This window comes from Passer montanus, unplaced genomic scaffold (assembly GCF_014805655.1).
Source record: "Passer montanus isolate IOZ18808 unplaced genomic scaffold, ASM1480565v1 scaffold62, whole genome shotgun sequence".
Lineage (NCBI taxonomy): Eukaryota > Metazoa > Chordata > Aves > Passeriformes > Passeridae > Passer > Passer montanus.
The window spans coordinates 1,080,298-1,107,339 of NW_024371260.1; the positions used below are offsets into that span (position 1 = coordinate 1,080,298).

The following is a 27,042-nucleotide window of genomic DNA, read 5'->3' on the forward strand; positions in this document are numbered from 1 at the left end:
GTGGCCCGGCGCCTGGGCCGGGTGCTGTGCATGGGCGCGCTGCCGCTGCCGCCGCTGCGGGGCCCCGAGCGGGAGGCGGCCCCGGGCGAGCCCCGGCCCTCCTCCACCGGCTCCACCTCGCCCTTCGTGCCCGCCAGCCGCGGCTCCCCGAGGCCCGAGAACGGCAGCGCGGCCCCGCTCGGCGACAAAGCCCCGTCCTAACCGGGCACGGAGAGCAGCAGCGCTGGAGGAAGGGAAGGATTCTTGGTTTTTTTAAAAAATTTTTGGATGTATTTGCTTTTTTTTTTTGTTGTTGTTGTTTGGGGAAAATAAAGCACGGAGAATTCTGAACTGTCAAGAAAAAAATAATAATGAAAGGGAAGGAAGGAAAATGATCCAAAGATGTTGTCGTGGGACGACGCCAAGCGAGGAGGATGCTGGAGGATGGAGGCAGCGCTGCTGTTCCTTCCACACTGCTCAGAGGAGCTGGACCCTGCACAGAACCATGGCCAGGCTGCTCGTGGCCTTCAGGAACTGCGGGCTGTGCCTCCACGGGGAAGGGAAGGGGCTCTGCTCCTCCCACGGTACTTGGAGCAAAAAAAAACCCATCCACACCCACCCAGCCAAGCTCGCCTCCTCCCTGGAAACTGGGCTCAGTTCCTCATTCAGGTGTTCTATGCATCTCTAGCAACTTTGAAAACAATACCAAAGACAGACAAAAAGGATAAAAAGACAAAAAAAAAAAAGAAAAAGAAAAAAAAGGCAAGTTCCCGTCCATGTTTACTTCGTGCAGATGGTACAGAGCCACCCTGCCCTGGCACGGGGGCTGGCAGTGCCCGTGCCCAGCCCTGCAGAGGAGATCCTGGCAGTGCCCAGGACAGGGGATGTGCCCCTGCTCAGCCCTGCAGAAATGATTTCCCCACGGGACGTTTGGTTCAGGAGCAGCTCTGGGGTCGGAGGAGGGTCCCAGCCCGGCCTGCAGCTGCTGGGGGGCTGTGCTGGCAGCCCTGGGGCAGAGGTGCAGGAATTGCACTGCTGTGCACCCAGAGGAGCTGCGGGGAGGGGCCGGGCTCCAACAATGGGCAGAGTTTTTACTACTGTGAATGAGCTGGGAACTGCTGGGGTGACCTCCTGTGACTTGTACAGTTGTGAGCAACAATCACATGTGGTACTTTTCTCTCTCTCCTCCCCCCCACCCCCGTTTTTATTTTTGGGTTTGTTTTTTGTTTAAACGTTGCACGTGCTGCCGTTTTTCTTACAGAATAGCTTTGGTGGTACTTTAGCTTCTTTATATTGTAAAAAAAGGACAAAAAAAAATTTCCATTATCCATCACATCACGATAAAAATGCTTTCCAGCAATCAATTTAAATAAAAAAGAAAAACACTTAATTTACAAACGGTACCTGGCTTTACCCAAGCAGTGTGTGTCTCTCCTTTGTCCCGGGTGCCCCCCTGGGCCGGGTGCAGCAGAGCTGCCACAATTCCTGCCTGGCATCCAGGCCAGGCTGGGCTCCCAGCTGGCAGAGGGCAGCCAGCACCTTGCCCAGCCAAGTCAGAGCCAGGAGGAAAAGGGAATTCCTTTCTCTTTGGGAAGAACAGGCACGTTAAAATCTTTTCCAAAGTGATTTTTTTTTCTTTAAGTGGTGCAGTTCTCACCTGGGCAGTGTTTCCTACATTATCAATTTTGCCTTTGCTCAATCCTTCATGCCTGCACATCCCCAGCCCAGGAAAACTGAAATTAAAGTTTCATTTTGTAGAACACTTAGAGCAGCCTGAACTGCTCGAGGCTTCCAGGGAAGCTGCAAAGCTCTGCCAGAGTCCCTGCAGTCCCTCAGGGCACCAGGGAGGGTTTGTGAGAGCAGAACCTGGGGTGGCTGCTGGGGCAGGGGAGGAACCTTGGACAAAAACCTCCCCCTGCCCTTGCTCAGCTCACAGAGCAGGAGCTGGCAGTGAACCCTGTGCTACTGAAAGCAGATTTTAATGGGGGTTTTGTTCCCCCTCTGGGCAGTTTTTACTGGCCTTGACTTGGCCTCGGGTTTTATTGGTACCAAAAGCAGAGCTGGTGGGAGAAGCTGGAGAGCCCAAGTGGAGGAGTCCAGGCTGGGGCTGGTGCCAGCTCTCCCTGGCTCTGGCACAGCTCCAGGAGGGGGGAGGGCTCGGCTGGGGAGGGGCTGGGGGGCTCAGTCCTCGTCAGAGAACTCCAGGTCCTGCACCAGGTCGTCCCCTCCCTGTGCCAGCTGCTGCAGGTCGGAGCGGGCCAGGGCCCGGGGGCAGCTCCTCCTCTCCCGGGGATCCCGGGAATCCCGGGAATGCTGGGCTCCTTCCCGGCCTTCCTCTGCTGGGGAGAGGGAGAGCTGTCAGAGTCCTGCCTGCCAGGGGTGGCTAATTAACAACAGGCACTCATTAATTCATCCCGGGCAGCCCTGCAGGGCCGGGCACAGCAGCGGTGCCTGGGGGGCACAGGAGCCCAGAGTGCCCCCCTGGGGCAGGAATGGAGCCCAGAGTGCCCCAAGTGGGGCAGGAATGAAGCCCAGAGTGCCCCAAGTGGGGCAGGAATGGAGCCCAGAGTGCCCCAAGTGGGGCAGGAATGGAGCCCAGAGTGCCCCCCCGGGGCAGGAATGGAGCCCAGAGTGCCCCCCCGGGGCAGGCATGGAGCCCCGAGTGCCCCAAGTGGGGCAGGAATGGAGCCCAGAGTGCCCCAAGTGGGGCAGGAATGGAGCCCAGAGTGCCCCCCCGGGGGCAGGAATGGAGCCCAGAGTGCCCCCCCGGGGCAGGAATGGAGCCCAGAGTGCCCCAAGTGGGGCAGGAACACCAAGGGGAATCTGGGGGCAGTGTTTCCATTCCAGCAGGGTCAGACCCCATGGAATGCAGGGTTTGGGGTCTCTCCAGCAAGGAAAGGGTCACCCCATGCCCCAGGCAGGGCTGGGGGCTGTGGGAACACTTTAACCCTTTGCTCTCTGCAGCTCAGAGCTGCCAGCTCTCCCCTCAGGGTGTGTGGAGCCCCTCCTGGCCCCCTGACAGCCCAAATTCCCTGGTGCTGTCAGGAATTCCCCACTCACCCTCCGACTCGCTCTCCTCTTCCAGTTCCTCCTCCTCGTCCTCCTCCACTTCGTAATTTCCTTCTTCATCATCCTCCTCCTCCCCAAACTCCTTGCTGCTGGCTTCTGAGCTGTCATCTGAGGCTCTGCCTCTCCCTGGAGGGGAGCAGGGTGTGAGTGGAACAGGAACGTGGGAGGGGGGCAGCTCAGAGTGCCAGACACACCCAGGGAGATTCCTCCTCATTTCTCACTAAAACCCCCCAAAATTCACTTCTCTGTGCTCCAGAGGCTCAGCACCTCCTCCTGAGCCATTCCTGATTCCCAGCTTTCCCTTTCTGCCAGAAATCCAGCTGGAAAAGGGAGCAGGAACCTCCCCAGCTCCTGGTTCTTTCCTGCTCAGAGATCCCCAGACTGGATCCTCTCCCCTCTTCAGCCCTTGCAGAGACCCCAGCCCGGGATCCTTTCCTGCCTGACAAACATTCCCATTCCAGGGAAAGCTCATGGAATTCCCTGACAAACATTCCCATTCCAGGGAAAGCCCCCCCTGATCTGATGAATCCCTGCATCCAGCACCTCTCCTGCTGCCCTGGGGGATCTGGGCTGTGATCCTGCTGGAATTCCTGCCCCAGGAGCAGGAAGCTCCCCTGGATCCACAGCACCAAGGAGGGGCTGCAGATCCCCCTCCCTTCCTGCTGCACACACCCAGGGCATCCCAAACATTCCAAAGGCCAGGAGGAGCTCCCAGATTTATCCCAGACTCTGCTGAACCTGCCAGGCAGGCTGCACAACTTCCTGTGGCCCTCTCGTGGTCACAGCCCAGGAGACATCAGCCCCTGCTCCCCAGGAATTCTGGGCTTCCTGGAACATCAGCCAGGATAAAATAAATAATAAAACAAAATAAAATCAATCAGAAGTGCAGCAAGGCAGGACCAGAGGTGCTGGGAGAGCCCTGCCATGCACAGAACCTGCACAGGGCTCTGCTCATCCCCTGGCCTTTGGGCTCTGCCCTTTGGGTGACAAAAGGGGGAGGACAGAAAGACAAAAGTGTCCCAAACACCTTCAGGGCCACCTCCTCCTGAGCTCTCCCTCCTTGTCAGGGAATCTTCTGAACCCAACAGGGCCAAACTGAGCCCAAAAATGGGACTGTGGGCAAGGAAAATGGGATTGTGGGCAAGGAAAAGGGGATTGTGGACAAGGAAAAGGGGATTGTGGACAGGGAAAAGGGGATTGTGGACAGGGAAATTGGAACTGTGGACAGGGAAAAGGGGACTGTGGACAAGGAAAAGGGGATTGTGCACAGGGAAAAGGGGATTGTGCACAGGGAAAAGGGGATTGTGCACAGGGAAAAGGGGATTGTGCACAGGGAAACTGGAACTGTGGACAAGGAAATTGGAATTGTGCACAGGGAAAAGGGGACTGTGGGCAAAGAAATTTGAATTGTGGATAAGGAAATTGGAATTGTGGACAAGGAGAAGGCAAGCCCAGCCCCAGCCCTGTACCTTTCACAGAGAATCCACCATTCTCCTCCTCAGAGTCACTGTCCAGCTCAAAGAGATCCTTGAATTCCTTCTTGTCCTCCTCCTTCCTCTCATCTGGCTTCCTGCGTTTGATTTCTGGGAAGTTCAAGTCTTCAAGCTGGAAAGAAAACAAACCCCACAGTCAAGAACAGCCCTCATTTGTGCTTTTATATGTCAGAGGCTGTGTTTAAAGGCAGGAACTTGGCTTTGCCCAGCCTGCCCAGAGCAGCCACAGATTTGTGAGGGGTGCCAGGGGCGAGTGGGGCACACGGGGCTCTGCTCTGCATTGATCCTGCCCCAATAAACTGGTTTTGCTCGTGGCACATGCACTGCTGGCTGCCAGCAGGGAGGAGGGTGCAGGCAGCTCTGCATTGGAGCAGCACTTGCTGAGGCACCCCCTGGTTTTGGGTGCAATTTCAGCGTTTCAGGATGCTCGAGGTGTGCGTCCATGCCCTGCCCTGAAGGAGATCAATGTTCCACGAGCCCCCCTCCGAGCAGGCAGCCAATACCAAAGCCATTAAAGTGCTCTCGTTGGCACCACCTCAGTGCTCTTTACACCTCTCCGGAGGGGATCAGGGCGAGGATTTACTTGCAGGGCTCAGCCAGCAGGGCAAAGATAATCAGAATGCAAATGGAATCCCGGCCCTGCCCTGCCTGGCTGCCCTCGGGCATTAGCACACATCGGGGCTGGCCTGGAAACACTCAGGGCAGCAAATGCTCCCCCAGCACCCCTCAGAGCACCCCAAAAGCCTCTCCCGGCTGAGCACAGAGCCAGGAACAGTCTGGCTGGGAAGGCAGAGACACAGAGCCAGGATGGGGCTGTGGGGTTGCTCCTGCAGCCACTTCCAGCCATTTCTCCCTTCTGTTGTTCCAGGGTTGTGGTCCCCAGCTGGGCCATATCCATCCTGGAGCTGAGCACTTCCCAGCACTCACCTGGGATGGGCAGGGAAGGGCAAAAAATCACCCTGGGCCTCATTTTCAATCAGCATCTCCCCCCTGCCCTCCTGCCACAGGGACAGAGAGGCCTCTGCTCCTCCCTGTCTGTGCTGGGCTTCAAAAATAGCCCAGAGGTGCCAGGGAGGAGATTTGGGAAGCAGAATGCAGCAGGGGCACTGCCAAGCTGCTGCCCTCAGCTGGCACCTATGCCAGCCTGGTTACAGGGTCCCAGAATGGTTTGGGAAGGAAAGGAACCCAAATCTCCTCCAGCTCCATGGGCAGGGATCCCTTGCACTGCTCAGAGCCTCTTCCAGCCCAGCCTTGGACTCTTCCAGGGAGCCTTGGGCACTTCCAGGGCAGCCTTGGACTCTTCCAGGGAGCCTTGGGCACTTCCAGGGCAGCCTTGGACTCTTCCAGGGAGCCTTGGACACTTCCAGGGAGCCTTGGACACTTCCAGGGAGCCCTGGACACTTCCAGGGAAGCCTTGGGCACTCCCAGGGAAGCTCTGGACACCCCCAGGGATGGGGCAGCCCCAGCCTGGCTGTGCCCCAGCCCCAGCACGGGGTGAAAGCCTTTTCCCTAATCCCCATTCCCATAATTTCCACAATTCCCCCCATTCCTGGGGCACAAGGCAGGCTGCTCTCCTGGCAGCAGGGAGCTCTCAGCTGGGGTCCCACACTCCCACAGGGCCCAGGAAAAATCCCCATTTCCAAAGGCAGCCCTGGGTGACCTCAGCACACACTGAGCACACCAAGCAGGACCTGGCTGAGCTGTGCCAGCTCCACCCTCTGAGACCCCACAGGACCCTCAGGGTGGCACTCAGAATCAACCCCAACCCCCAGGGACTGAGCTCTGCGCTGGCACAGCCCCTGTGCTCATCACACACAAGCGCTAATTAGCTAATTTGGGGGCCAGCCTTTTAATCCCCCTCCTATCTGCAGCCTCTCAGCAGGCTGATTAGTCCCCATCCCATTAAAAACCACTGGGAAAAGCAAATGGGATGGGCAGGAAGGGTCAGAGCTGCTGTGGAAGGCAGGCTGCAGCTCCCAGCCAGGCTGCTTTTCTTTTTTTCCCTGTTATTACCTTTTTTCCCCCCAATGGCTGCTAATGGGACATGGATTTTCCCAGCCCTAATGGGCCTCATGGTGCTCCCCCTCCCGCTGGGGCTCACAAAGCTGCATCATTAAGGCCCCAGAACCCACGGAGCCACACAACAGCCCCATTGAGCAGCAGGGCTGCAAGGCAGCCTCGGGGCAGCAAACCCCAAACCTGCCTCCGGCTGAGAGCAAACCCCAAATCTGCCTCTGGCTGAGAGCAAACCCCAAATCTGCCCCTCTGTGCTGAGAGCAAACCCCAAACCTGCCTCTGGCTGAGAGCAAACCCCAAATCTGCCCCTCTGTGCTGAGAGCAAACCCCAAATCTGCCCCTCTGTGTACAGAAAAAAAACCCCAAATCTGCCTCTGTACAGAAAAAAACCCAAATCTGCCTCTGTACAGAAAAAAAACCCCAAATCTGCCTCTGCACTGAGAAAAAAACCCAAATCTGCCTCTCTGTGCTGAGAGCAAACCCCAAATCTGCCTCTTTGTACAGAAAAAAAACCCAAATCTGCCTCTTTGTACAGAAAAAAAACCCAAATCTGCCTCTGCACTGAGAAAAAAACCCAAATCTGCCTCTGTGCTGAGAAAAAACCCCAAATCTGCCTCTGTGTACAGAAAAAACCCCAAACCTGCCTCTGGCTGAGAGCAAACCCCAAATCTGCCTCTGGCTGAGAGCAAACCCCAAATCTGCCCCTCCGGGCTGAGAGCAAACCCCAAACCTGCCTCTGGCTGAGAGCAAACCCCAAATCTGCCCCTCTGTGCTGAGAGCAAACCCCAAACCTGCCTCTGGCTGAGAGCAAACCCCAAATCTGCCCCTCTGTGCTGAGAGCAAACCCCAAATCTGCCCCTCTGTGTACAGAAAAAAAACCCCAAATCTGCCTCTGTACAGAAAAAAACCCAAATCTGCCTCTGTACAGAAAAAAAACCCCAAATCTGCCTCTGCACTGAGAAAAAAACCCAAATCTGCCTCTCTGTGCTGAGAGCAAACCCCAAATCTGCCTCTTTGTACAGAAAAAACCCCCAAATCTGCCCCTCTGTGCAGAGAGCTGCTCCAGCAGCAGGGCCAGTCTGGGGCAGGAGCTTGGCCCCACTCTGGGCTGTCCCTGTCCCCAGTCCCTGTCCCCAGTCCCAGCTCTGTGTCCCCAGTCCCCAGGCCAGCCTTGGTGCTCACCCTCTCCTTGCCACTGATTTCCAGCTGGATCTCCTTGTCCCTCAGCTTCCTCCAGTGGCTGTAGTACCTGCTCAGGGGCGTCCCCTCCTCCTTCACCTGCCTCTCCCACTGCTCCTGGGGACAGAGGGACACAATGTCAACGTTTTCCAGGCAGGTTCCCACAAACATTCCCCACATCACGTTTTCCCAGCTCCTGGCAGGAAGTGGCAGCACCCAGGGCACTCAGCCTCAGTGTCCAGGCCCTGCTGAGCTGGGGGGTGGCACTGGGAAGTGTCCCCAAGCTGAGCAGAGCCTGGGCACTGCAGGGGACACAGAGGGAGCTGAAAGTGGAAGAGTGGCTGTGCCATGTCCCCATGTCCCCTGTCCCCATGCTGTCCCCATGCCCCCAGGCTGTCCCCATGCCCCCAGGCTGTCCCCAAGCTGTCCCCATGCCCCCATGCTGTCCCCATGTCCCCAGGCTGTCCCCATGCTGTCCCCGTGTCCCCAGGCTGTCCCCATGCTGTCCCCGTGTCCCCAGGCTGTCCCCATGCTGTCCCCGTGTCCCCAGGCTGTCCCCATGCTGTCCCCGTGTCCCCAGGCTGTCCCCATGCTGTCCCCGTGTCCCCAGGCTGTCCCCATGCTGTCCCCGTGTCCCCAGGCTGTCCCCATGCTGTCCCCGTGTCCCCAGGCTGTCCCCATGCTGTCCCCGTGTCCCCAGGCTGTCCCCATGCTGTCCCCGTGTCCCCAGGCTGTCCCCATGCTGTCCCCATGCTGTCCCCATGCCCCCTGTGCCCATGCTGTCCCCATGCCCCCAGGCTGTCCCCAAGCTGTCCCCATGCCCCCATGCTGTCCCCATGTTCCCTGTCCCCATGCCCCCATGCTGTCCCCATGCCCCCTGTCCCCATGCTGTCCCCATGTCCCCATGTTGTCCCCGTGTCCCCAGGCTGTCCCCATGCTGTCCCCGTGTCCCCAGGCTGTCCCCGTGCCCCCTGTCCCCACGCTGACCACGGCTGCAGTGCTGGCCACCCCGAATGCAGCTCTCTGCCTCCTGCTGCAGATGTGGGCCGAGTTCTCCTGCAGCTTCTCCAGCAGCTGCCGCAGGGGCCGGCAGTAGTTGGCCACCTTGCACTGCTTCAGGAAGGACTTGAGCTGTGGGCAGGGAGAGGAGAGGGCACTGCCATGGCAGGGCTCCAAAACATCCCAGGGAGAGGAGACATCTCCCACCAGCACCTCCCACCCAGCACCTCCCACCCTCAGGGACCAACAGCTGGCACCCCTGACCCTGCCAGGGCTCCAACCCAGCTCAGGCTGGCACCCTGACCCTGCCAGGGCTCCATCCCAGCTCAGGCTGGCACCCTGACCCTCCCAGGGCTCCAACCCACACTAAAAATGCCCAGGTGGAACTCTCCAGCACCAGCTGGAGAGTTCCTGGTGACAGAAGGAAGGTGGCAGTGCCCATGCTGGCACTGCAGGGCTCCCCTGCCTGCTGCCAGCCCTCCCCAGCCCCAGCAGAGCTCTGTGAACGCCCCAGGCTCTCTGCTGGAGCCACAAACACCCAAATCACAGCAGCCATGTGCTGAGGAGGAAATGGTTACCCACGAGGGAGCCCTGCTCCCAGCGGGGCCAGGAGATGCCAGCAGCAGGGACAGAAAGCATTTCCAGGCAGCAAACCCATCACTGCCTCCTCCAGCCAGGCTCCCAAGGCTCTGCTGGGGGAAGGAAGGAGATGTGCCCCTCCTGCCAGTGCCCCCAGGGGTGGCAGTGCCAGCCCTGCTCTCTCAGGGCTGTTTGCTGCAGATCTCCCCATCCAGCAGCAGCAGGAGCTTCCCTTGTCCCCCTCCCTGCTGCCACCACAGCACCAGCTCAGAAAAATGGGAATTCAGCCTTCCCTGCCTCCCCCAAAGCACAAAGAAACCATCAGCACACACAATTCCTCTGCTGCTGAACCTGGCCTGCCCTCACCCCCCTTCCTAAAATATTTATTTTTTTAGAGGTGCTGCATATTTATCTCCACTGAGGGTGCATTTGGCACCCGATTTATCTCACTTGGTCCCCCCAGCTGCAGCCCCAGGTCCATTCCATCCGCTGCCACATCCATTCTCATTTTCCTTCCCTTGCAGAAGTGTCCCCAGGAATCCTGCAGAGTGCTGGGCTCTGCCAGGGCAGCTGGGAGCTCAGAGCTGCCTCACACAGCCCCTGCTCCCTCAGCCCCAGCCCGAGCTGCCTGTCACAGATATTAATGAGAGCTAATGAGATCTCAGCCCCGCCAGAGAGGCAGGGACACATCCAGGGGAGTGAAAGACAAAGGACAGAGAGGGGAAATCAGGCTCTGTGTGTGCTTTTCCCCACTCTGCCAAAGGAACAATGGGATCTCTGCAGCGTAACAGCAACCAGGACACCCACGTGTGTCTGGGGATGTGGAAGTGAGGCCTCCCATCCCAGCCCTGTCATTACTGGGCTGCTCTGCCCCACTGCCAGCCTCCGACACCAAAGGCTGAGCCCACAGAGCAAAACCCCAGCTGCTCTTACTGGAAGTGATGCAGGGGAGCCAAACCCTGCCCAGCTCCCAGCAGGAACATTCCCTGGGGACAGGGGAGCAGAGGAGAGCTGCTGGAAGGGCTGGGGAGGGAAGGGAAGGGAAGGGCTGGGAAGGGCTGGGAAGGGAAGGGAAGGGAAGGGAAGGGAAGGGAAGGGAAGGGCAGCACCTCCTGCCCTTCTGGCTCGCTGCTAGGCCAGCCTGGCCCCTGCCAGCTCCTGCCTCAGTGCCAGCTCCTGCCCCAGTGCCAGCTTTCCCCCTCCAACCTCCCCCTTCTGCTCTGTGCTGCCTGCCAGGGCTCTGGGGGAGGGAAGGGGCTCTTCCCTCCCAGCCCCTGCAGGCAGAGACCACCACGGGTCAGCCCTGGGGCAGCAGCAGCAGCTTTGAAGTGACTCCCATCCCTGCTGGCTCTGCTCTCCTTTCATCTGCCGGTGCTTCCTGCCTTCCAGGCAGAGAATTTGGGAAGCTGAGGCTGGGAAGCTCAGCCCAGCTTCTCCCAGAGCTGCTGACCAGAGCAGGAAGAGGAGGAGGAGGAGGAGGGACAGAGCCCAGCCAGCTGGAGCAGCCCTGCCCCAGCACTGGGAGAGGAGAGAGCCCAGCAGGGAGGGAAGGGAGGCTGGGCACACACGGATGTGCACTGTGGGCTGGAAGCTGTCCAGCAGAAAAGCCTCTCCCCACGCAGCTTTTGGGAAGTCAGGGCCAGCCCCCAGCCCGGCAGACGCCACGGGCAGAGAGGCAGCCAGGCAGGAATCCATCCCTGCCCTGCTCTGCTCTGGGGGGGCACGGGGCCCTCACAGCTCCTGCTGCAGCCAAACACGGGCTGCCACAGCTCCCCTGCTGCACTGCTGCTCACACAGGGCTGCCACAGCTCCCCTGCTGCACTGCTGCTCACACAGGGCTGCCACAGCTGCTCTGCTGCACTGCTGCTCACACAGGGCTGCCACAGCTCCCACAGCTCCCCTGCTGCACTGCTGCTCACACAGGGGCTGCCACAGCTCCCCTGCTGCTCTGTTGCTCACACAGGGCTGCCGCAGCTCCTCTGCTGCACTGCTGCTCACACAGGGGCTCACACAGCAGCCAGGGACACCCCAAACGAAGAGGACACCCCAAACAAACAGCCCCAGCAGCCAGGACACCCCAAACAAACAGGACACCCCAAACAAACAGCCCCAGCAGCCAGGACACCCCAAACAAACAGGACACCCCAAACAAACAGGACACCCCAAACAAACAGCCCCAGCAGCCAGGACACCCCAAAGAGCCCGTGGGGCACAGGCAGTGCTCCCCCAGCAGCCCAAGGTGTGCAGGGGATGGTGGCACACACCAGGACAAGCAGAGGGTCGTGTCCCCACAGGGGAGGTGACAGCAGCCACTGCAGAGTTAAATCAGAGGGCTGGGAAGGAGGGAACACATTCCAACACTTGCACACTGAGCAGCTCCAGAGATGGAGCCTGGGGAGGGAGGGAAGACTGGGAGGGAAGACTGGGAGGGAAGATTGGCAAGGGAAGATTGGCAAGGGAAAACTGGGAAGGGAAGAATGGGAGGGAAGTTTGGGAAGGGAAAACTGGGAGGGAAGACTGGGGAAGGGAAGACTGGGAGGGAAGACTGGGAGGGAAGATTGCCATCTTGTGGAGAGTGCCTGGGGAGGCTGAGGTAAGGAGAAGCTGGGACTCAGAGCATAAGTTCTGCTCCAAGGCTCCACAGCAACGGGCACAGCTCTGAATCCCCCAGAACTCAGCTGAGTTCACCATCCCAGCCCCACTCAGAGCAGTTCTGCAGCCTCTGCTCCACTCTGGCTGCCAACAGATGGCAAAATCCAGAGCCTTTCCCCTCCCTGCAGCTTAACTGGATGTGATGCCTCTGTTCCTCCCCAAAACACAAATCAAAATTAAAATCAGCAGAGGTAAACGGCTCTCCCCTCATTCTGAGGGCCACCCCGAGGTCACTGTTAGTTTCAATGACTTTTCCCCACCCTGTCTCCCCTTACCTGGATGACAGTGGGGAGAACCAGCTCTGGGAAGCCAATGCTGTGGGCTTGGCCATGGAGATACTCCAGCAGCAGGTCATAGAGCTGGTCAATGAGCCCATCCTGAGCAGGAGAAACACAAATCAAGGCACTGGGTACGACCTAAACCCCTCAGATTTCCTGCAGCACCTCACCCAGGCTGGGGAAGGCATGTCCCCCCTTGGGGACAGGGACACAGAGCACATTGCCTGTCCCAGGGAGCCCGGGCACTGCTGGAGCTCAGCTCCCACCCACCCTGAAGGCCTTTTCCTGCAGGTTGGCATTGGAGAGCTTCAGGATCACAGCGAAGTTGATGGGCTTGGAACTCATCCGTCCTGGCTTCTTGTTGAAATCCACTTGTTGGAAAACCTGGGGGAAAAAAAGAGTGTAAAGGTGATCCCAGCACAAAGCAACCAGCAACAACTCAGCCAAGGGCAGGCAGGGGGTGGCAGAGCCACGAGAACAAGCCAGAAACCCAAAATCCTGATCCCTGCCCCACAGCTCTCCTGAAAATCCCAGCCAGGGACAGGAGGGAGCAAACACCAGCACAGCTGAAGCTGTGGAGAGCTGGGTGTGCAAGGTGCTGTGGGGTCAGGAGGAAACCAACACAAGGAAGAGCACAGGAAACTCAGGTTTGTTCCCCAGCCCCAGCCCAGGTTTGTTCTCCAGCCCAAGTTTATTCCCCAACCCCAGCTCAGGTTTATTCCCCAACTCAGGTTTGTTCCCCAGCCCAGGTTTATTCCCCAGCCCAGGTTTGTTCCCCAGCCCCAGCTGAGGTTTATTCCCCAGCCCAAGTTTATTCTTCAGCTCAGGTTTGTTCCCCAGCTCTGCATCCCCCTGTGCCTGCTGCAGCTCTGCATCCCCCCGTGCCCGCTGCAGCTCTGCATCCCCCCGTGCCTGCTGCAGCTCAGCATTAATTCCCCTGTGCCCACTGCAGCTCAAGCCTGGCACTGCTCTCTGCCCCGTGCCCCTGGCACATTGCCCAGACAATAAATTTTCTTTCTCTTTTCCCAGCAGCTCTGGGACTCCCTGCCAGGGCTGGGGAGAGCAAAGGGAACCCAGGAGCTGCAGCGGGGGCCCAGCAGGAAGCTGCCCACCTCGAGGATGAAGGGCAGCACGGGGATGAAGGTCCTGGTGCTCTGTGACAGCAGTGTCAGGGCACGGATGCAGTGCATGCGCAGCGGGTAGAACCGGGACGTGGGCACCAGCCTGGGCACGGAACAGGAAGAAAAATTAAAATACTAAATAAAAACACATTTTAAAATTTCGAATATAAATTTAAAAATTAAATAAAAATATTAAATAAAAATACAAATTTAAAATTAAATGAAAATAAATATAAATAAAATTAATAAAAATTAAAATAAATAAAAATAAATTAAAAATTAAATATAAATTAAAAATTAAAAAATTAAATAAACATTTTAAATTAAATAAAAATAAAAATAAAATAAAAATAAAAAATAAAAATAAAAATAAAAATAAAAATAAAAATAAAAAAATAAAAATAAATTAAAATAAAAACAAAATTTAAAAATTTTAAATATAAATTTAAAAATTATATAAAAATATAAAATGTTAAATGGAAATTAAAATTTAAAATTAAATAAAAACAAATAAAAATTAAAATTAAAAAAATTAAAAATAAATAAAAAATTTAAATAAAATATAAAATATTAAATAAAAATAAAATTTAGAATTAAATAAAAGTTAAAAATAAAATATTAAATTAAAATAATTTTTAAATATTATATAAGAATAAAAATATTAAATAAAAGTAAATTAAATAGACCAGAAAATATTAAATAGAATATTTTAAAAAATTAAATAATACATTTAAAAATATTAAATTCTAATAAATACAAATATTAATATAAAATGAATTTTAGAAAATTAAATTAAAATAATAAATAAATAAAAATAAATTATCTTAGGCCACATTTACAGAGGAACTGCACCTGCAGCTTCAGTGCCACAGGAAACCCACCTGGGCTGCTGAAGCCACCCCTTGGCTGGAAATCAAATTCCCACAGGAAGAAAGGGGAGAGCCCTGCCTGACTCGCATCCATACTCCAAATAATTAAGGTAATTAAGACAAAAGCTGAGCCAGCTCCGTGTCAGGCCGGGACTGAGCAGCAGCAGCTCCCCCGGAGCAGGGAGGGAATGGAGAGCAGCCCCAAAACTCACCTGTGCCCCACTCTGAGCCCCCTCTCCCAGGGAGCTGCACTGGAGCCATGGAAGGCACTAAAAACGTTACATTTTTAAGCCACAGCTCACAAGTGACACACCCAGGCTGATGAATGAACCCTCCCTCCCCAAAGGGCTGGCTGAGCAATCCAGCAGAGCCCACAAAATACAAATATTTGACCAGGCACCATCAATCAGCTGCATCCCCCTTCCCAATAGTGAAATAATTATCACTGGGCCCATTCCAGAAATAAATCTGCTCTGCACCCCTGGAGATGAGGAAAGCCTTTGGCAGGAATGAACTGATGGAGGAATGAAGCTGTTAAGTGTATGGATTTAGTGTAAAGCAAAGCCATCCATCCCAGAGCGTGGCTGGATGCCCAGGAGTGCCCAGCACAGCTCTGCCCAGGCAGCTCCTGCTCCCTCCCAGGTGCCACCTCAGGGCACAGTCCCCATCCCTTGGCATCCCTTGGCACGGCTCCTGTCTTGTTCCAGCTTTGCCTGGGCTTGCCACAGCCCATGCTGCCACAGCCCTGGTGGGCAGGATGGGCTGGGCCAAGTCAAAATAGAAAAATATCTGTATTTTTATTTATTTCTGTGTGTTCCCCCCCGGCAGAGGGGACACAGAAATCTCCTCTCTGCTCCAGCTCACCCAGGCTGGCCCTGCTCTCCTCCCTGTGCCTGCTGAGAGGCTGGAATGCCCCCAAAATGCACCAAAAATCCCCATTTAAGCACACACCAGGGAACAGCTTCATGTTTACAGCCAGACACAGATCCCAGCCAGGAAAAGTTTATGGAAAAAAGGGTTTCTGCTGCTAAAAGCAACCATCAGCATGGCCAGCACGGGGTTAAAGGCAGCTCAGGGAGGATGCAGCAGGTCCCAGGAGGGACCAGCAGGGAATGGGATCCTCCCATCCCTCGGGAGATCCCCAGCAGCACAAAGAAGGGGCTGCAGAGCTCACAGTGACCCCTCAGGTGCCTCCTGCCCAGCCCAGCTCCTGCCTGGCTCCGAGGGGATCCAGCTGGGATCTGCCTCTGCTTCCCAGCGCTGGGATCACAGAATCCTGGAATGGTTTGGGTTGGAAGGGACTCAAAGCTCACCCAGTGCCATGGGCAGGGGCACCCTGCACTGTGCCAGGCTGCTCCAAGTCTGTCCAGCCTGGCCTTGGTCACTTCCAGGGGTGGGACAGCCACAGCTGCTCTGGGGAATCCATTCCAGGGCCTGCCCACCCTCAGGAACAGGAATTTTTCCCTGCTATCTCATCTGAAGCTCCCCTCTCTCAGTTTGAAGCATTCCCTGCATCCTGTCCCTCCATCCTTTGGAAAGCCTCTCTCCATCTTCCTCGCAGCTCCTTCAAGGGCACACTGAGGTCACCCCAAACCCGCCTGGGGGGGTTCCCAAACCCCCAAATCCTCGCCAGGCAGGACCTGCAGCTCATGCCAAGCTGCTGAAAGCCCTGCTGGGCCTCACCCCATTCCCTGCCCTGAGCCCCAGCCCCTGGCTGGTCTGCAGGACAGGGAGGAAGGGGCCTGGATCCATCCCAGAGCAGGGGGGGGTGTTTGCATCCTCTTATCTGATCGTTTAAATCTGCTTATCTCCATCACCCTGGGGAGCTCTTGCAGAGCTGGGTTTTAAAGCTGAGAATCTGGTTAAAAGAGCTAACAGGATTTGGGAGATCACCAGAGATCCCAAAATTCCCTCAATGCTAATGCTCACAGACACCTCAGAGCACAAACATTTCATCCATACAAACTGCTCTGAGGAGGGAATTCTCAGCAGACACCCTGAAAATAACAACTGTGTCCCACTTCTTCCAATGCCAACAAACAGGCACCAAAAATGCAGCTCCTAAATGCATTTACAGAGCTGCAGATGAGGATTTTCTGAAGCAAGGCAGATCATTTTCCTTGCAGTTACAAGGATAATCTGCCCAGGTTATTCAGGCTGAGACTTTTCTTGTACAAAGAGCAAAGAATAACCCACAACTCTGTCACCATCTAAAAAGCTGCTCACACACATCTCAGGCTGGAAAATTTCAATTAAAAGCAGCTTTAACCATTCATGATTAAATCCAAATCACAGAACTGTAAAATAACACACCAAATCTGAGAAAAAAGAATTGGGAATTCCACTCACTTGATACAGCCAATAATGACCTGCGTCAAGGGGTAGATGAGGGGCTCCATGACCTCACTGGGGTGGATGGTGCTGAGAACTCGACACCAGAAGTACAAACAGTGGATGTACTGCCAGTTATAGACTGACTGGAAGTTCTCCTGCAGGAAAGTGGGGGAAAAAATAAAGGCAGAAAGGTGAAAATGTGGCATGGAGCAGCAGGATGCACAAGGCCTGAGACAGGCACAGAATCTTTAAGTGCAGCCACGGGGCCAAGCCTTGCAGCAGGGCCCCAAGCCAAGGCACAGCTGGAGGTGGCAGGGCTGTGCCAGCTCTCCCCAGGTCACTGAGATGCACCAGAAAGCTTTTCTCAGCTTCTCCTGCCCAGAACAGATGAGCAATCTGCTCTGTAATCACCTTCCACCGCCATCCCCTGCTCCATTTAAACAGGCTTAGTGTCTGCATTTGGGGATTTTGGGGGTGCCATTCCCATCTGAAGTGCCACGAGCCTCCCCAGCTGTGAAATCAAGTGGATTTACTCCTTGTCTGGGCCACAACTGAGGGTGTAAGGAGCCACTGCAATCCAATTAGGGGATCTGCAGCCCAGACTTCATTTATCTCTGCTTATTTATCCCCATGTCTGACCAGCCAGCAGATTTAGCTGGGCACCAAGCCCGCCCTGCTTGGGGGCAGCTCAACAGTTAATCTGTGGGGTCTGTTTTGCTAAACAGGACTAAATCCAGGATTAGCAACCTGACACAGATAGCCCAGGTCAGACTGGAGGTGGCCAAAACCAGGGCTGCTCCCCAGAGGTCTCAGATGCTTTGTTAAGTCCATGAAACACCAAAACCACTGCTGGGAAGCTGAGAGACCCCAGGGTGGCCTAGGCAGAGCAATAAAAACAGCCTTGGGCTAGGGCTGGCTCCAAGGATAAAGCTGTGGAGGAAGCCAGGTTGTGGCAGTTTTGTGTTCCCCTTGGGCTGCCCTTTGCAGCTGCAGTGTGCCTGCAGCCCTGGCCTTTGTGCTTTTCAGAACCCTAACCCTAACCCTAGCCCTAGGCAGGAAATCAGCCTTGGGCTAGAGCTGCATGCAGGGAAAAAGCTGTGGAGGAAGGCATGTGGTGGCACTTTTGTGTTCCCCTTGGATGCCCTTTGCAGCTGCAGTGTGCCTGCAGCCCTGGCCTTTGTGCTTTTCAGAACCCTAACCCTTTCTGCTCCACCTGCATGTTCTGTAACAGAGGCTGCTATGTATTCTGACACATTCTGATCAATGTGAGCCATTTCTTCCTCAGCACTAAGAGAGCCTCCACAGCCTCCTGTCCTTGCCAAGGTCCACCCTGTGCAGGCCATTTCATAAATCCCCTCTTGCTGCGTGTGGCTGTGCCCAGGCGTGCTGCAGGGAGCTGGGGAGGATGAGGAGGGTGCCCACCTTCTTCCTGAGGGTCATGGCGCTGCGCAGGTGGATGGCCAGCTGGCGGATGTAGATGAAGCTGTGCTGGTAGGAGGTGGGGCTGTCCAGGGCCAGCATCTCTGTCAGCGTGCGCTGCATGAAGTTGATCATGGGCAGGGCGTTGGGAGAGGTGAACCTGCAGTTCTTCACAAAGGCAATGTACATTTGCTGGCAGGGGAAGAGGATGAGAAAGCAGCGTGTAAAATAAGAGTAAAAAGAATTTTGGGGCTCCCGTGCCCTTCCCAGGTGTGACCAGACTGTCCCTGTGACCTCACGTTAGAGACTGACGAGTCCCTTCAAGCAGTGAAATGAGTTAAATAATTATAAATAATTAGTACATTAATATAAATATTATTATTTAATTTAAATAATAAATATAAAGCAGTGAATTAATTATAGCCTGAATTTATAGGGTTTTCTGAAAGTATTATTCCTAATTCTAATTGGTTGGTAATTAGCTGTTACCCTGTTTGATTGGTTAGTTCACTGGAGGTGATTACATGCTTGTGTCTCTTTTTAGATATTGTTAGCATTTTTCTTTTAATGATTCAGGACAGTTTTTATAGGTGTTGTTAACAGTTATAGCCTTAGAATTCTTATTCAGGAGATAAGCAGATTTTCACTGTTACAGGATTTTATTCTTATGGGAACTTACCAGGCTAGCTTAGCTAGATAAGTTCCCATCAGAGTACTCACACTCTCTTAGTAAGGCCTAAACTAAACTATGTTTTTTCTTCTGTAAGGTTTTGCTTATATTTAACACCAAACCAGGGCTGAAGTGTTGTTTTGATCACAGAGAGGAACAATCCAGCCTGGCCCCTCTCCAGGGGAGACAGGAGTGTGTTTAGCTGGGAGATGTGCCCACCACTGCCTGGCAGCAAGAGGCCAAGGCTGCAGGAGGGGCTGGGCACAGCTCTCCTGCTCAGGTGCCACTGTGGCAGCAAAACACTGCTGGGAACTCAGCTGAAAGGGCTCAGGAGGATGTCACACTCAGGAACCTGGGGGTGGAGGTTCAGCAAGCACCAGGGACCTCCCCTGCTCAGTCTCTGTGCCCCCAGCAGGAAGGGCAGCAGTGGGAAGCAGGAATCACCCTGACCTGACAGAATTTGTGCCCTGTTTGGTCTTCTGGAGGCTGCCAGCATCACCTCCAGACCTGCAGCTCAAGGCTCTGAGGTATTTGCACACAGCCTGAGGAAGAAAAGGTGCAGATCTCAGCAAAGCCAGGCTTACCTTGAGCAGGGGGCTGAGGTAAACCTCCTTCTTGTACCTGCAGATCTTGTTCAGCACCAGGAAGGCCAGGACCCTGACTGTCTCCTCCCCTGTGCTCCACAGAGTGATGGTTTGCTGGGAAAAACCACAGACACAGGTGAGTGAAGGCACAAAGAGCTCCTGGCTGGCCACAGACAGGCCTGAGCCTCCCTCCTTGCCAGCAAGAGGGCAGCCAGGAGGCAGGGGACACACAGGTGACACAGAGGTGACACAGTGTGCTGTCACTCAGTCACTGGCAGCCCTTCTGTCCTCACTGGGGCACCACACAACAGCCCAGGCTGATGTTTCCATGATTAATAAAGGAGTCCATCCAAACCCAGCACCTCTAAAAAATACCCAACTTTTATTTGTGTGGTTAAATACAGATTTTAACTCTCCTGAGTGACTCCCATCACCCCCAGGTCCACCTGGCTGTGGCAGGAAGCAGCTGGTGCCCCCCACACCCAGTCAGCTCAGCTGCACCAGGGAAATGCACAGCTCAGAGAGGGAGCCCAGTCCCCACTGCAGGGCTGGAAAAGCCCTCTCAGAAATGCCTGCAGCAGCTGTGAGGTGTGCCAGCCCCCAGCCCTGCATCTCCATCACCCAAGGCTTCCCTGCCTCCTTCCAGAGCTGCAGTTGGCACTCAGATGCCACCCTGTGCCCTGGGTGTCCCCACACCTCCTGTGTTGCTGCTCACGCTCAGCAGTTGTGACTGAGCTGCCACAGAAATATTCCACCCCCAGCACAGACATTCCCAGGGCCTGGCAGCAATTCCTCCATCTGGGAGGAGGAAGCAGCTTCCCAAAACACCTCCCTGGGGAGCAGCAGCTCCAAACAGAGCCACCCACACGCTCACCTCAGCCTGGCATCACCTCGTGGCACCTGGAGAGAGGCAGGAATCCTCTCCAGGAACAGCAGCAAAGCAAGGGAACACCACGAGGGACTGACTGCCAGGGGATGCAGCCCAAAGACCACAAATGCTCAGCTGAAAGGGGGGGAAAGCACCTCAGATGCCAACGGCACGTCCCAGCAGGTCCCCTTACCTTGAGCAGGGCCCGGCACTGCTTTGGGAAGGACAGGTAGTATGGAACTGTGGAGCTCACGTGCTGCAGCACTGCTGCACCCACCGAGGCCTCTGTCAGGCACGACAGCAGCTGTGGAGGAGAGAACAGCCCCAGCTGGCAGGCAGGGCTCACCACCCTCCTGTGCCAGCTGCTTTTCGCTGGGCAGGCAGGAAGGAGCTCCCACAAACCCCACAGCAGCACCAGGGGAGGAGCAGAGCATGAAGAGCTGCCTCAGCCTGGGGATGGGAGCTCTCAGCTGCTGCCCCTGCATGGTTCATGGCCCCTGAGCTCATCCCACAGCACCTCCCTTGTGGACACTGCAAAATCTCAGTTTCCCTGCAGTGCAGGACACCAAAATGGCCAAACCCACCCTCAGTCTGCACAAGGAGACATCCCCTGAGCTGCCTGGCAGCACACTGCATTTCTCCAGGATTTCTGCGTGGGAAGCTGGAATTCTTTGGGTATTTGGGTTAACTGTGCCTCAAGCAAAGGCTTTGACAGAATGTGAAGAAGCAAATCCTTGTGTCTGCAGCTCGTCCAGCTCACTCACTGCAGACAAACCCAGTTTCCAGCCTGAGGACAAGGTGAGCTCCAGAGAGGCTCTGCCTGATGCACTCCCAGCTGCTGCAAGCATTTTGTCCACATTTCATTCGCCTGCTCACCCTCCTCCTTGCTCTGCAAGGATTCTGGACTGAGCAGACGTGGCCAAGGACACCAAAAGGAGAAGATTTTGTTCAGAAATAGTGCCAGAAAACCCACTGTGGTGCAGGCTGGGGCTGAGGGCTCTCAGGAGCCAGCCCAGGAGCAGGGATTGCTCCCAGGGACTGCATTCCCAGCTTTTCCTTGTCTGCAATGCTCTGCTGCTGGAGAGAGGCATCACAGCTTGAGGGAAAAAAAAAAGTAAAAAGCTCTCCTGATCAAATTGCTCTTTCTGCTAAGTCATTGTGCCAGCTCCCAGCTGAGGCACAGCAGCTCCTGGGCTCTCACTCCTGGCATCCCTTCCCTCAGCTGCTGAAGAGTCACTGCTGCTTTGGTTTTAATATTCCAGCCTGGGAATGCTAAGAAGCAATCTCAAAAAAAAAAAAAATTAAGTGGGGGCAGGAGTTTCCTTCAGAAATAATCCATAAATCATCTCTGAAACACCAGAAATTTTGGGGATGGAACTTTATCAGTCAGAGATGCCCCATGTGAGGTCACCAAGAGAACATCTCAGTGTTTGCCTCAAGTGCACAGATCACAGCACCAAAAACTGAATTAATGATGCAGAATGCAGGGACACAGACTGCAAACTCCTTTAAAGCCTATTAAATATTAATCTGCCAGACAAATTAAAACAGAGAGAGCTGCCAGAATGTTAATTCAACCCTTCTTACCTATTCTGACACAAGCACCCTCTGAACCTCCCAATTGTTCATTAGACCAAATAATTCCAGAACAACCCAGGGAAACAATGAACACAAATCTCAGAGGGGCAAACCCCACCTGCCTCACCCCAAAATATCCTAAAGAGCCCAGCAAGGCACAGACTGACCCCTCAAACAGAAAATGGTGATGTTTCTTACTTGGATGGTACAGCCAAGATAAACTTTGATGTCCAGTCGTAGCTTTCCCCAGAGGGGGCTGGTGGAAGGGAGAACCATTCTGGAAAGGAGCAAGAGTTGGGTTTAGCTTTAAAAAAAAACCCAAATAAATCAGATTTCAGCAGCAAAACGAGCAGTGAGATCAATTCCTTGCTTCCTTCTTCCTTGGGGGGAAGAAAAGGAGAGCCCTGGGAAGAGCTGGCACCCCTTGCCCAGGTCCCAAGGCAGCTCTGGCAATCCCCAGCAGCTTTCCTGGACATCTCAAACCCCCCAGGACTTACTTGAGCTTGTTCTTGGGGGCTTTGGGGAGCAGCAGCTTGTGCAGGTGGTGGAACAGGTCCCGGATGCAGAAGGACACCAGGGCATTGAACACTGGGTGACAGAAGCCAGGAAAGCACTTGTAAGTGATTTTCCATGTACTGCTGGTTTTCCTCAGGGGAAAAGAGGTCCCTGAGGAACTGAAGCCAGTGATTTCCATGGCACAACTCCTGCATTTCCTACCAGAAACCCCCAGTCTGCCTCATATCTAATTTTTTATCAAAGATCAGAAGGCACAGGGGCCACCTCCCCATGGAAACAGCACCAAAACCTTGAAGGAAGAGCTCCCAGAGCAGCACAGCAGGACAAGCTCCTGAAAGCAGTGAGAAGTGAATTCACTCCTCCCAGGGCTCAGCCCCCTGCCTCCCACAGCTCAAGCCCCCCTGGTGCTCTCCCTTCCCTCACCTGCAGTGTCAGTCACCTGGAACTTGCTGGGGTCGCCACCACTGTCACCTCTGGTGGTGGCCACAGCTGCCTTGTAGGCTTGGCTGATCTCATGGAAGAGCTTTGGGGTGAGGTTCCTCTGGGGACAGAAGAAAAGGGGGGCTGAGGAGAAGGAAGGGACTCCTGGAGCTCCTGAGGGGGACAGGGGTGCTGGAATTCTCTGGGAATTTGATGGCAGGAAGAGCTCCATCCCCAAGATCAGGGCAGGGTTCCCAAACTTCACCTTCACCTCCCCTGAAACTGCATTTTAATTGCTGAGGCTTGAGGAGGGATTAATCAGCTGCCAGCAACTTCCAGTTTGAGCTTCATTGCCCTCAGCTACTAAACATGGGACTAAGAAACTCCTGGAGCTGCCAGAGGGTGAAAAAGCCAAATTTGATCATTCTGGCCTCTTCTGAGCCACATTTCTGCAGCTTCTCCCTCATATGGGATGGCAGTGCTCGAATTTCACAGCCCAAAGTCATGCTGAAGGCACGAGAGCTCTGGGGGCTTGGGACACAAGTTTTGTGCCAGGTGAGCAAATAAATAAATAAATAAAGAAATAAATAAATAGTTTTGTGCCGAATGAACAAATAAATAAATTTTGTGGCAGATGAATAAATAAATAAATAATTTTTGTGCCAGGTGAACAAATAAATAAATAAATGTTGTGCCAGGTGAAGAAATAAATAAATTTTGTGCCTAATTAACAAATAAATAAATAAATTTTGTGCTGAATGAACAAATAAATAAATAAATTTTGTGCCTAATTAACAAATAAATAAATAAATTTTGTGCCTAATTAACAAATAAATAAATAAATTTTGTGCCTAATTAACAAATAAATAAATACATTTTGTGCCGAATGAACAAATAAATAAATACATTTTGTGCCTAATTAACAAATAAATAAGTAAATTTTTGTGGCACATGAACAAATCCCAAGTTGGCCCCTTACAGGCAGGGAGGAGATCTCCCCAGTGCTGGGTGTTCCACCTCCCTGCTCACCTGGGCAGCTTTCTTCCACTCCTCCACCATCTTCAAGCTCACGTGGATGAGGGACACTTTCTTCCTTTTGACTTTTTCTTGCTCTTCATCTTCATCGTCTTCATCCTCATCGCTGGCTTCCTGGGGAGAGCAGCAGGGGGGCTGAGGGGAGGTTCCCACAGCCCTGGCTGTGTCCCTGAGCACTGCTGAGCAGGAGGGAGGCAGCAGGGCTGACCCAGCCACGCACCCTGGCACAGCAGGGATGGCTCACACGGGACCCTGCAATGGGCTCCCGGGTGAGCCTGGGGCTGCCCCAGCCCTGCAGGTGCCCAAGGCCAGGCTGGACAGGCCTGGGGCAGCCTGGGGCAGGGCCAGCTGCTGGAGCAGCTTGAAGGCCCTTTCCCAGCCCAAGCACCCAGGGCTGGCACTGGGGTGGAGTTCCCAGTGGCACTGGGGCCTCTGGGCCCAGCCAGGTACCTCCAGGGTGTCGGGGGGTCTGTGCAGAGCCTCCTCCTCCTCCTCTGAGCTGTCTGAGGCATCAAAGTCCAGCAGCTTGCGATCGTTCTCCTCCAGGAACCTGTAGAACTCGGGGTCCCTCTCCTTCAGCCTGGAGAGCTGATCTTTGTGCTCTGATGCCTTTCCCTTCTTCCTGCTGGCAGAGAATGAATCCTTCACTCACTGCCCAGGGTTCTGCTGAGGCCGTGACACAAACATTAACAAATCTCGACAGCAAGACAGCAGATTGCACTGGGAGAGATGAAAACACCTGGGAAAACCATCACAAAGCTGTTTCTCAGTCCCTCAGAATTGCTCCAGGGATGCACCACCTCCTGGCAACGCCTCATCACCTTTCCATGGAGAAATTCCTCCTGGAGCCCACCCTGAGCCTGACACTGAGGCCGTTCCCTGGGAGCAGAGCCCCAGCTGGGCTGTCCCCTCCTCTCAGGGAGTTGTGGGAAGGAAAAAATCTCCTTTTCTGCAGGCTCAGCCCCCCCAGTGCCCCTCACCTGCCCGGCCGTGCCTGCAGCCCCTGGGCTGCCTTCCCTGCCTGCTGTCTGCGCCTTGCAGAGCGGCTGAGGGCCTGGCTGCCTTCCTCCTCCTCCTCATCCTCATCCTCCTCCTCCCAGGGGCCGTCATGCTCCGAGTCCGAGCCCGCAGCGAGGAACTCGTCCAGGCTCAGCTCTGCCAGCTTCCTGAGGGGGGAAGGAGAAAAGGAGGGAGTGAGGGGGGAAAGGAGGGGGTGAGGAGGGAAAGGAGGGTGTGTGAGGGGAGAAAGGAGCGTGAGACCGGGAAAAGGAGCGTGTGAGGGGGGAAAGCAGCGTGTGAGTGCGGGGAAAATAGCGTGTAAGAGAGAACGGAACGCGTGAGGGGGGAAAGCAGCGTGTGAGAGGGGGAAGCTCATCCCGGCGTGCCCGGGACCCTCCTGGATCCCCTCCTGGATCCCCTCCCGAACCTCCCCCGGCGCGGCGCTCACCTCCTCCCGGGGGCCGCCATGTTGCCTCCGCCACGCGGCCGCCGCTTCCGGTCCCGGCGTGGAGCGCGGCCGGGGCGGGGCAAATCAGGCCACGCCCACGAATATGCAAATAAGCTTGTTTTCATGCGTAGCCCCGCCCCACAGCACCGCTGGCCCCGCCCCGCCGCGTTGGCCCCGCCCCTCCCGCTGCTCGCTGCATCCCGGGCGGGACCGGGCGGGACCGGGATGGGCTCGGGGATGGGATGATGGCCTTTGTCCGCATGAGGAGACCGAGCCGGGGCCCCTCAGACCGGCAGGAGGGGGGAAAGCAGCGTGTGAGAGGGGGAAGCTCATCCCGGCGTGCCCGGGACCCTCCTGGATCCCCTCCTGGATCCCCTCCCGAACCTCCCCCGGCGCGGCGCTCACCTCCTCCCGGGGGCCGCCATGTTGCCTCCGCCACGCGGCCGCCGCTTCCGGTCCCGGCGTGGAGCGCGGCCGGGGCGGGGCAAATCAGGCCACGCCCACTAATATGCAAATAAGCGTGTTTTCATGCGTAGCCACGCCCCCTGCACCGTTGGCCCCGCCCCGCCGCGTTGGCCCCGCCCCTCCCGCTGCTCTCTGCATCCCGGGCGGGACCGGGCGGGACCGGGATGGGCTCGGGGATGGGATGATGGCCTTTGTCCGCATGAGGAGACCGAGCCGCGGGTGCCCTGAGCGGCTCGGGGCCCCTCAGACCGGCAGGGACGCTGGGGGTGCTGGGTGTGTCCACTGGAAGAATATTGGGGTGCTGTGTGTCCACTGGAAGGGTGTTGGGGGGCTGGAATGTGTCCAAGGAGGGGTATTGGGGTGCTGTGTGTCCATTGGAAGGGCATTGAGGGGCTGCAGTTTGAATTGAAAATGTGTCGCTTGCATGACTCTGAGTCTTCAGGGGTTTGCTTTGTGGATGTCAGCAAGTCATGAAAAACATTACGATTTAAACAGAATGAAGACACCTTTCAGATAACTCCTTTCAGAAAACCCCTGCATCTTGCCTGAAGTGTCAAAGAAACTCATGAGTACCAGCAGTCATTTTTAAATGCGTTTTTATTATTCCAGACTGTTTGCCAGTGTTCTTCAATGCATCTTTATAAAGGCTGGAACCACCTTAATTAAGCATTTCCAGGTTTTAATTTCGGAGGTGGCACTCAGAGGGCCCAGCTCGGCCTCCATCACCCCAAAACTCCTTCCCTGAATTAATTATTTTGGGGCACCCCTTCAGGCCACGCCCACCAGCCCCCTAATTAACTCCGCCCCTCCATTAACCCCGCCCCCTCGTTAACTCCGCCCCCTCGTTAACCCCGCCCCCTCATTAACCATGCTCATTAACCCTGTCCCTCATTAACCCCCCCCCCCCCCCCACCCCCCCCCCCCCTTAAACCCCCCCCCCCCTCGTTAACCCCGCCCCCTCATTAACCCGCCTCCTCGTTAACCCCTTCCCCTCATTGACCACGCCCCTCATTAACACTGCTCCTCATTAACCCCGCGCCCTTATTGACCACGCCCCTCATTAACTCCTTCCTCGTTAACCCCGCCCCCGCATTAACCACGCCCCCTCATTAACCACGCTCCTCATTAACCCCGCCCCCTCATTAACCCCGCCCCTCGGCCTTTGTGCGGCACTGTGGGCGTGGCCTCCCCTCATCGCCCCGCCCCGTTCTCCCGGTTGGCCCCGCCCCCTCGGTTGGCCCCGCCCCGCGCCGGTGCCGGTGCCGGGCCCGCAGCGGGGCCGGTGCCGCTCGGTTCGCTGGGCCGGGCACGGACACACGGACAGGCGGACACACGGACACGCGGACACACGGACAGGGGGACACACGGACACGCGGACACGCGGAGCTCGGGGTTATTCCGGGTGACGGAGGAAGCCGCAGCCGCGGGGCCGCCCCCGGCCCGCCCCGCATCCCCGGCCGGGGCCGGCGGCC

General features: G+C 55.4%; 3 protein-coding genes across 9 annotated transcripts in view; 2 read left to right on the forward strand and 1 right to left on the reverse strand.

The window, feature by feature from the left end:
- SAMD11 (sterile alpha motif domain containing 11) overlaps positions 1 to 1,382 on the forward strand; it is a 75,547-nt gene extending 74,165 nt beyond the window's left edge. For 2 of the 4 annotated variants that reach the window (XM_039727669.1, XM_039727671.1), the window contains exon 15: positions 1 to 1,382. In XM_039727669.1, the coding sequence (XP_039583603.1) occupies positions 1 to 201 (201 nt within the window). In that variant the 3' untranslated portion in view covers positions 202 to 1,382. The other 2 variants (XM_039727670.1, XM_039727672.1) reach the window with 1 other exon arrangement.
- Positions 290 to 25,168, reverse strand: NOC2L (NOC2 like nucleolar associated transcriptional repressor). 3 transcript variants are annotated; one of them, XM_039727675.1, is made up of 19 exons: positions 25,106 to 25,168; positions 24,639 to 24,824; positions 24,109 to 24,280; positions 23,653 to 23,772; positions 22,627 to 22,744; positions 22,185 to 22,275; positions 21,886 to 21,964; positions 20,303 to 20,413; positions 19,242 to 19,355; positions 17,991 to 18,179; positions 16,584 to 16,723; positions 13,357 to 13,468; positions 12,515 to 12,628; positions 12,242 to 12,343; positions 8,724 to 8,867; positions 7,740 to 7,853; positions 4,518 to 4,653; positions 3,040 to 3,174; positions 290 to 2,318 (listed from the first exon to the last, which is right to left on the reverse strand). In XM_039727675.1, the coding sequence occupies exons 1-19, from the start codon at positions 25,123 to 25,125 to the stop codon at positions 2,161 to 2,163; spliced, it is 2,355 nt and encodes a 784-aa protein (XP_039583609.1). In that variant the 5' UTR covers positions 25,126 to 25,168; the 3' UTR covers positions 290 to 2,160. The 3 variants fall into 3 exon arrangements, with proteins under 3 accessions (XP_039583609.1, XP_039583608.1, XP_039583607.1); XM_039727674.1 differs by having other exon boundaries at positions 290 to 2,315; positions 24,109 to 24,283; XM_039727673.1 differs by having other exon boundaries at positions 24,109 to 24,283.
- Positions 25,169 to 26,835: 1,667 nt separating this feature from the next.
- The window catches only part of KLHL17 (kelch like family member 17), a 19,754-nt gene continuing 19,547 nt past the window's right edge, over positions 26,836 to 27,042 (forward strand). The window contains exon 1 of one of the 2 annotated variants that reach the window (XM_039727794.1): positions 26,836 to 27,042. The gene's annotated coding sequence lies outside the window, so the exon portion shown is untranslated. The other variant, XM_039727793.1, reaches the window with a different exon arrangement.